At 47.1% G+C, this 9470-nt stretch overlaps 1 protein-coding gene across 1 annotated transcript; it reads left to right on the top strand.

Annotated features, from left to right (window-relative positions):
• On the top strand, positions 1 to 1886 carry LOC146754504 (uncharacterized). Its single transcript, XM_085527709.1, has one exon. It carries the CDS (start codon positions 954 to 956, stop codon positions 1872 to 1874), a length of 921 nt encoding a protein of 306 aa, XP_085383835.1. The 5' UTR covers positions 1 to 953; the 3' UTR covers positions 1875 to 1886.
• The last annotated feature ends 7584 nt before the right edge of the window (positions 1887 to 9470 follow it).

Genomic DNA, 9470 nt, shown 5'->3' with positions numbered 1-9470 from the left:
AGCAGGTATGTTTATTCCAGCGTTGCGCAGCGCCGGGTGCAAGGGGGATAGCTCCTCTAAACTTGCACACCGACTTGTAAAACCGTGATACAGATATAGGTACACCTCATACATAGTCAATGATTTCCCGTAATCCTGATACATATTCAATAATTCTTTATCATGCAGACCCCCTCTTGTTATCGCCCATCTTATCAGGGAGATGCAACTCCTCTTTTGATATTTAAAACATCTAATCCCCTCCTCGCCAGGGTGTCTCAGGGAGATCTCACTCCTTATCTGCATCCTTCCTGCTCTCCCAGACCCACTGTCTCCATTCCTTGTTATTCTAACTAACTAAATCATTTTCTGTAAACTACCTTTCACTATCCCCCTTTTAGCCCCCCTTTATTATGAATTTCAGCAGAGCATCTGTTTCCTGCTTCACTGTTCAATACTACCTTAATGATGGATTGATTCCATGTTTTTTCTGGTGCTCGACACCGTACGTCCTCGCACCCTTTGTATATACCCGGGCCCAAAGTCCCATGGTCTTCCACGGTCTCACCGCAGGATAAACAGCAGCTGCATTCAATTTCGCCCCCTAGGCGCTTCCACGGGATCTAACCATAGGATTCGTGTCCGTCTCGCGGTTAGCCGTCGCAAACTCACTCTCAGAACGTCCTCACACGGGGCGCCAATTGTTGCCTTGTGCAAGGTAACCTTAAGAACTATGTCCCTCATTGAGAATGTGCTTCTGACGGCCCCCTGACCAAGTTACACGCTGATTACACCAATATGGTGAGCTGTAAAATGGCGTTTATTCAACCGCGTGAGCCCCTTATATAGGGCTTGTATTTCAGTCTCATACATATACATTACCGAGCGGGGAAGACCTATCGCGTTACAACTCGAGAGTTCGAGCTGAATCTTATTTACATGTAACAGCCTGTCCATACACGCCCACCGAACTCATGGACCTAGTGCAACGATTTAGGCAAAGGCCAAGGGAAAGTGTTCCAGCTTGGTTATTACGGTTATGGGATTCGGGGCCAGAAAGTGTACTGGTTAGTGGCCCCGAAGTATCCAAGTTGGCCACAATAACAATACATCCTGCCCTTAGGCAGAGACTGTATGCTGGGACTCAATTCCCTGAAGAAAATCATTCAATTGTAGACTGGCTAATGGCTGCTTGCCGTATGGTGTGGCCAAATAAAACTGACATGCCAGTAAACTCAGGGATGTGGTCTTCTATGGAAGACCTTCAAAATTATATACGAGAATTAGGCATGCGAGAGGCTATCTACGAAGATACATTTGATAGCCCTGATATGGTAAGATTCTCCGCAGGAATGAGGGACCTAATTTTACAACAAGCTCCCTCGCATATGTATGGAACACTGGTTTCCATACTCAACCCATTTGTAGCTGCAGAAGCAGCAGTCCAACAAGCTGCCCAATTGGTGGCGGACCTTGGGGAAACTGAGCGCTTACGAACTAAGCGCAATATCAGGGTGATTGAGGATGCCGAGGCTTTTCCAATAGTGCGAGCCAGAAGATCGGCCCCGCGAACCCCTCGGGCAGGACCTGTTAGAGTATCCCGGAAACAAATGTTCAATTATCTGCTCCGGGCAGGCGTTCAATTTTCAAAAATTGATGGTCAGCCCAATCACGTTCTCCTTCAGTTGTGGAAGCAGCTGAAGAATGAACAAAAATTTCAGAATAACCCCAAAAGACCAGGGATAAGACTTATAGAGTGGAGACCAACAACAACATGGAATTTAGAAGACTTTGTAGTTCTGAATAGGAAAAAGAAGCCGCCTCAGGTGCCTCGGGTCACGATACCAGAGGTATCAGAGGTAAAAGACTTGAACCTGGCTCAGTTCATGGCGTGACGAGGGACGTCAGTCCCCCTAGGGCCTCTAGACGGGACCGGAGGCCCTATGTAGAATTGACGATATACTGGTCCCGAAAGAATGTACAGTAGGTTATGGCCCTAGTTGATACTGGGGCAGAGACACCTATAATATATGGGGACCCAAGCAAATTCAAAGATAATGGAGTGATGATTGGAGGTTTTGGGGGACAGACCATTCCAGTCACCCAAACCTGGGTAAAATTGGGGATCGGGCGCCTCCCACCACAAGAGTACAAGGTATCCATTGCTCCAATTCCGGAGTATATATTAGGAATTGATATCTTGTGGGGTCTGGCTCTCCATACAACAGTGGGAGAGTTCCGGCTGCGGCAGAGATGCATTAGTATCCGGGCAATTCAGACAATACTGAGAGGCCATGCAAAACATGAGTCTATTTGTCTGCCAAAGCCGCGCTGGATTACTAATGTAAAACAGTACAGACTCCCGGGTGGGCAGGATGAAATAACAAAAACGGTGCAGGAATTAGAAAAAGTGGGTATTATAAGGCCTGCACATCGCCCATACAGCTCCCCAATATGGCCAGTACAAAAGCCGGATGGAACATGGAGGATGACAGTAGACTACAGGGAATTGAATAAGGTCACGCCACCCGTTCATGTGGCCGTACTCAATATTGCCTCCCTAATGGACACACTAAGCAGGGAAATCAAAATATATCACTGTGTCTTAGATTTAGCGAATGCATTCTTCAGTATTCCAATCAGTGAAGAATCAGTTTGCATTTACATGGGAAGGGAGGCAATGGACTTTCCAGGTCCTACCCCAAGGGTACGTGCATTCACCCACTTTTTGTCATAATTTAGTGGCGCGTGATCTGGCTAAGTGGGAAAAGCCAAATAATGTCAATTTATATCATTATATTGATGACCTCCTGTTAACATCTGATTCATTAGAGGCGGTGAGACAAGCAGCAGATTTGTTGACAGCTTATCTGCAGAAAAGAGGGTGGGCTATAAACCCACAGAAGGTGCAAGGTCCGGGGTTATCTGTAAAATTCCTGGGAGTAATTTGGTCCAGGAAAACCAAAGTACTACCCAGTGCGGTAGTAGATAAAGTCCAAGCGTTTCCAGTCCCTACAACATCAAAACAGTTGCAAGAATTCTTGGTTATATTGGGGTATTGGCGCTCCTTTATACCTCATTTAGCTCAGCTATTGAGGCCATTGTATAAGCTTACGAAGAAGCGTCAATCACGGAATTGGGGAAAGGTAGAACAGGATGCTTTCCAACAGGCAAAATTGGCAGTTAAACAAGCTCAGGCATTGGGTATATTTGATCCGACCCTCCCAGCTGAACTAGATGTTCATGTTACCCAGGATGGTTTTGGCTGGGGCCTGTGGCAACGCCAGAGTTCTGTTCAAACCTCCATTGGATTCTGGTCTCAGGTTTGGCATGGAGCAGAAGAAAGATATAGCATGACTGAGAAACAGTTATTGGCTGCCTATTCGGCGTTACAAGCAGTAGAGCTGATAACACAAACAGCAGAGGTCATAGTTAAAACTTCATTACCAATCCAGAGGTGGGTGAGAGATTTGACTCACCTTCCTAAGACAGGGGTGGCCCAAGCACAAACAGTGGCACGATGGGTCGCCTATCTAAGCCAGAGAAGCAGTCTGTCTTCATCTCCACTTAAAGAAGAATTACAGAAGATCCTAGGCCCAGTGACGTATCACAGTGATACATCAAAAGAACTGATGGTTGCTCCACCAGAGAAGAGTCCCGTTCAGGAAGGAAGATATCCTATTCCTGAAGATGCCTGGTATACGGATGGGTTCAGCAGAGGCAACCCGAGCAAGTGGCGAGCAATAGCATACCATCCCTCTACTGAGACCATCTGGTTTGATGAGGGGGATGGTCAGAGCAGCCAATGGGCAGAATTGCGAGCCGTGTGGATGGTCATAACTAAAGAACCTGGTGACGGCGTCCTGAACATCTGTACAGATAGTTGGGCTGTGTACCGGGGGCTCACTCTGTGGATTACGCAGTGGGCTACCCAGGAATGGACTATCCACGCCCGACCGATTTGGGGTAAAGACATGTGGGTAGACATTTGGAATATGGTCAAACATAGGACGGTATGTGTCTACCATGTCTCTGGTCATCAACCCCTGCAGTCACCAGGAAACGATGAAGCTGACACACTGGCCCAAATCCGATGGATTGAGAATTCACAATCCGAAAATGTTGCCCGTTGGTTACATCAGAAGCTACGGCATGCTGGACAGAAGATAATGTGGGCAGCCGCTAAAGCATGGGGGCTGCCTGTACAACTATCTGATATCGTCCAAGCATGTCAGGATTGCGACGCTTGCTCAAAGATGAGACCGAGACCGTTGCCTGAAACAACATCCCACATTCCTAGAGGATATAGTCCTCTTCAGAGATGGCAGGTTGACTACATTGGGCCCCTCCCTCGGTCTGAGGGGGCGAGATATGCCCTGACCTGCGTTGACACGTTAAGTGGACTGCTGCAAGCCTATCCTGTACCAAAGGCAAATCAAGCGTACACAATTAAGGCGCTTACTAAACTGATGTTTGCATACGGGACACCTCAAGTTATCGAGAGTGACCAAGGGGCTCACTTTACTGGAGCGATGATACAGAGCTGGGCAGAAGAAAACAACATCGAATGGCGATTCCACCTGCCATATAACCCAACAGGGGCAGGCCTTATTGAATGCTATAATGGTATCCTTAAGGCTGCCCTGAAGACAGACTCTCAGTCCCTGCAGGGGTGGACAAAAAGATTATATGAAACCCTGTGGGACCTGAATGAAAGACCTCGGGATGGCAGACCCAGTGCCCTTAAAATGTTACAAACTATATGGGCCTCCCCTCTTAGGATCCAAATTACAGGTACCGATAGTGAGGTAAAACCACAGATTGGTAATAAAAATAATCTTCTGCTCCCTGCCCCTGAGAATTTAAAACCGGGAATCCATAAGATAAATTGGCCCTGGAAGGTGCAGGTAGGACCCAAGTGGTGTGGCCTACTTGCACCTTGGGGGAGATTATTGGAGGTGGGAGGTTCAGTCACCCCCTCAGTGATAGGTACATGGCCTACTGACATCGTGGTCAATACTCCGGTCTTTATTGCTAAAGGAACACCTATTATGTCCCTATGGCAGATCAAGACTCCTCCTCTGGTGCCAGATATAGTTATACAGCCACAGATATCTGGCCAGAGGATGTCATGGTTTAATAATTTTGTAATTTTGCTATCAGTATTCCACATCATAACATCATATAAAGCATGAATAATTTTACTGAATCTGCAACTTACAGAAGAAGACTACATCTCCCAGAGAACAACACGATAGGTCACAGGACCTGGACTCTATATTAACTTGGTCGCAGAACAGACTGACGTCTTTCGAGTTCTGGCGTTCAGGGGAGTGTGTGGGAGCCTTCAGCCGTTTGCCTAGATTCACAGTAGGCCTCTCGGTTACGGGACTCATTCTCTCTCCTATTTTGCTTGATTCGTTAGCTCAATTTTCAATTATATTGTATTATATTGTGTTATCCTGTATTTCGATATAGTATTTAGTAAATAAGTGTGCCTCCTTAGATCGTTGCCGCTGTTTTCTTTTCCTAATTAACTTTTTCCTTTCGGCCTAGGGCCCCTCCGGGGCCCACGGCCCCTGTCACGGACGCAGGTGGATTTTTCGTTCAAACCGTGACAGATTTTGGTGGAGAATGCGGGCAAATTGAGTTGCTGTTTTTCTGTGTTTTCTTCTGTTGCTCTTTTAGCTTTTAACAGAGCTACGAGTTTTTTTCCCTGTTAAGGAGCTATCTTAGGTTTGCGATTCTGCACCTGCGAGCTTGACCTTGAAAAGTCCAGGCAGACTGCCAATACTCCGGTATATTTTATAAACATTGTTGAGCTTTGTTTTCTTTTACTTTTTTTCTCTCTATTGAAGAAAAAAAAGGAAAAAAAAAATAATGTTTTCTCTACTAAATTTGTTTTACCAGGGACTGTGTGACATTGGTTCCTTTTTTGAGACGCTCCGAACATATTGGGTCATGTTTAAGCTAGCCACTTTTTCTTATGGAGCTATACAATTTTATAATGGATTGAAAGCATGGTTAGCAATGCTCACTTCGTATCTGCATACAGCTCCAGAGGGAGCAACTAATGCAACTAATTATACAGAAATGGTGATTTTTAAGCGTGCTCCTCTTTCTTTCTATGAATCCTTTATGCAGTTTTTGAATGATCAGTGGGCCACACTCTTAACCTCCCTGATCTTACTGTTGATTATTGTAATAATCTCACTCAGTATCTGGATTTATAACATCCGGAGGAAGTCTTCCCTAGAACCAGAGAATACTGAGTGGCAGGGAGTGTGGAGAGGCTTTGAAGAGATTCTCAAAGGACAGACATCTTCAGTGTTATGGAGCTTCACTCCTGAACACTTGAAGAATCCTGAGAGTTTGATTGCATATTTGAGGCAGGAATGTTGTGGCTCAGGCAGATCTCAGGAGGCACAAATGATTTTGGGCCTAGCTAATGCTTATCGGGCCTTATTCAATACCATTCCTGAGAGGGAAGTTTTTGAAGCTGAGAGAGAGAGTCTCAGGGCCGAGAAGGAGAGTCTTAGAGCTGAGGCAGAAAAACTTTGGACTGAGAAGGTAGAGAGAGAAAAAGCTTTTGAAGCTGAGAGAAAAGATCTCCTGTACCAACGAGACTCAATCTGGTACGAGAAAGAGAATCTTAGAGCTGACGCAGAAAAACTTTGGGATGAGAAGCTAGAGAGAGAAAAAGCTTTTGAAGCTGAGAGAAAAGATCTCCTGTACCAACGAGACTCAATCTGGTACGAGAAAGAGAATCTTAGAGCTGACGCAGAAAAACTTTGGGATGAGAAAAGCTCCCTGCAATCCCAACTCAACACTCTCCAGTCCGAGCACAGCACCCTCCGGTCCGAGCACGACACTCTCCAGTCCGAGCACAGCACCCTCCGGTCCGAGCACGACACTCTCCAGTCCGAGCACAGCGCCCTCCGGTCCGAGCACGACACTCTCCAGTCCGAGCACAGCGCCCTCCGGTCCGAGTACAACACTCTCCAGTCCGAGCACAGCGCCCTCCGGTCCGAGTACAACACTCTCCAGACTGAGCGCGATGCCCTCCGGACCGAGCACAATGCCCTCCAGACCGAGCACAACACTCTCCAGTCCAAGTATGACGCCGTCCAGTCTGAGTGCGGCACCCTCCAGGCCAAGTACGATGCCTTCCAACCCAACTGCGACACCCTCCAGTCCGAGCACAACACTCTTCAGTCTGTGCATAACGCCCTCCGGTCCGAGCATAACGCTCTTCAGACTGAGCACAATGCCCTCCGGACCGAGCACAACACTCTCCAGACTGAGCACAATGCTCTCCGGTCCGGGTACAATACTCTCCTCCAAGTATGACGCCCTCCAGTCTGAGCGCGGCACCCTCCAGCCTAAGCACGATGCCCTTCAACCCAATTGTGACACTCTCCAGACCGAGCACAACACTCTTCAGTCTGAGTATAATGCCCTCCAGTCCGAGCATAACGCTCTTCAGACCGAGCACAATGCCCTCCGGACCGAGCTCAACACTCTCCAGACTGAGCACACTGCCCTCCAGGCCGAGCATAACGTCCTCCGGCTCGGGTACAACACTCTCCAGTCCAACTACAACAGCCTCCAGACTGAGCTTGGTGCCGTCCAGTTTGAGCAGAACGCTCTTCGAGACCAGCTATGTGCCCTCCAGGGTGAGTTGAATGCATTTAACCAACTATCAGGGGCACAAGTAGTCCAATTTGACCAGCCACCGGGGGCACATGTAGTTCAATCTGACCAGCCACCGGGGGCACATGTAGTCCAATTGGACCAACCATCGGGGACACCAGATACAATGTTGGTTGCCCCTGTAAGAGGGCGAAAGACAAAACAAGTTTCAACTCAGTTAGAGAAAATGCAGAAGGAGTTAGAAGAGCGGAGGGAGTTAGTAGAGCAGGACTCAGGAGACTCAGGGGACTCGGGAGAGCAGGGGGACTCAGGAGAGCAGAAGAAGTTGGAGGAGCAGAGGATGTTAGAGGGGTATAAGAAGATGATAGAGGAGCAGAAGAAGTTTGAGGAGCAGATGAAGTTGGAGGAGCAGAGGAAGTTAGAGCAGTATAAGAGGATGTTAGAGGAGCAGAGAAAGTTAGAGGAGCAGAGAAAGTTAGGAGAGAGGAAAAAGAAGGAGGGTTACCTGGAGGAAATAACACAAGCGTCAGAATCAGGGTCAGAGTCAGAAGAGGAGCCAAAAGCTAGTTTTTCTTTACGAGAATATCTCAAGTCCAAACTTATAGATGGGGCAGCCTCATCAACACAGTTGCCACCATCAACACCTGGGACTCTTGATAGAGCAAAAGGTGAGCAAAGTATTACAACCATTATTGATCGACCTTTTAACGTGAGTGAAATTCGAGATCTAAGAAAGGATTACACACGTCAGCAAAAAGAAAATATGGTCACTTGGTTACTTCGCTGCTGGGACAATGGTGCCAACAGTGCGTGGCTCGATGGCAGTGAAGCTCGCCAACTGGGTAGCATTTCCAGGGACTCACGTGTGGACACATGCCACGTATTGGCACATGCCAAAATCGGTCCTACACCCTCTGGAAGCGGATGTTGATAGCGGTAAGAGATAGATTCCCCTTTAAACGGGACTTGGAGCCTGAGAGAAAGAAATGGACTGATATTGAGAAAGGTATCCAATTTTTGAGAGAGAGTGCTCTGGTGGAAATGCTGTACAGCCGCAAGTTCAATCGTAATGATCCAGACCAATTACATGATCCTGAAGCAGTCCGCGTTCCACGACAAGTGTGGCGTGACTTTACAAAAGCAGCTCCAGAAAAGCATGCCAGTGCACTTGCATTAGTATATGGCAAAGGGGACAGGAAACCCTTTGTGAATGAACTAATTGGCTGACTTCAGGAACTTGAATTATTTATAAGCGCCACAGAAGTTAATCTGTATACTTCAGCCATTGTCAAAATTGTGGAAAGGTTAAACGAAGTGGAGGGAACACAAAATGATATTATTGACAAATTGGCTAATGTGCCTGATGTAGATGAATCCACGGTGGTACAAGATGATGGAAACCAGGATTTCCACAATCGCCTATTGAGGAAGCTAAACAACATGAGTTCCTCTCGACCTGTATCATCGAAAATCTCAACCATTAAAAAGAGACGTCTTCGTATTCAAGCAAATGACGATGATAGGTCACCTCGAATCAACGATGAGACTACACGTCTTGCCTTGTTGCTTTTCCTCTGTAGTCATGGGGAGGACAAGAAGAAGTGGTGTAATTCATCCACTTCTGCACTTCAGGCACGAGTGAAAGAATTACAAGGTGAAACAACTACCATGGTGAACTCTTCCAAGAAGGGGAGAGTTCCAGTTGCTGCAAGTCAACGAGGTAAACAATAGAGGGGCCCTGCCCCCAGCCAGGGGGGGGAAAGGGACAACAGAGTATACTGGACTGTGTGGATTAAGTGGCCTGGCACATCTCAACCACAGAAATATAAAGCCTTGGT

The sequence above is a fragment of the Coturnix japonica genome, chromosome W (assembly GCF_054131305.1).
Source record: "Coturnix japonica strain WE chromosome W, WE-NBRP24, whole genome shotgun sequence".
Taxonomy (NCBI): domain Eukaryota; kingdom Metazoa; phylum Chordata; class Aves; order Galliformes; family Phasianidae; genus Coturnix; species Coturnix japonica.
Note: the sequence above shows the minus strand (reverse complement) of the source record. Positions and strands in the feature narration are given on the sequence as shown.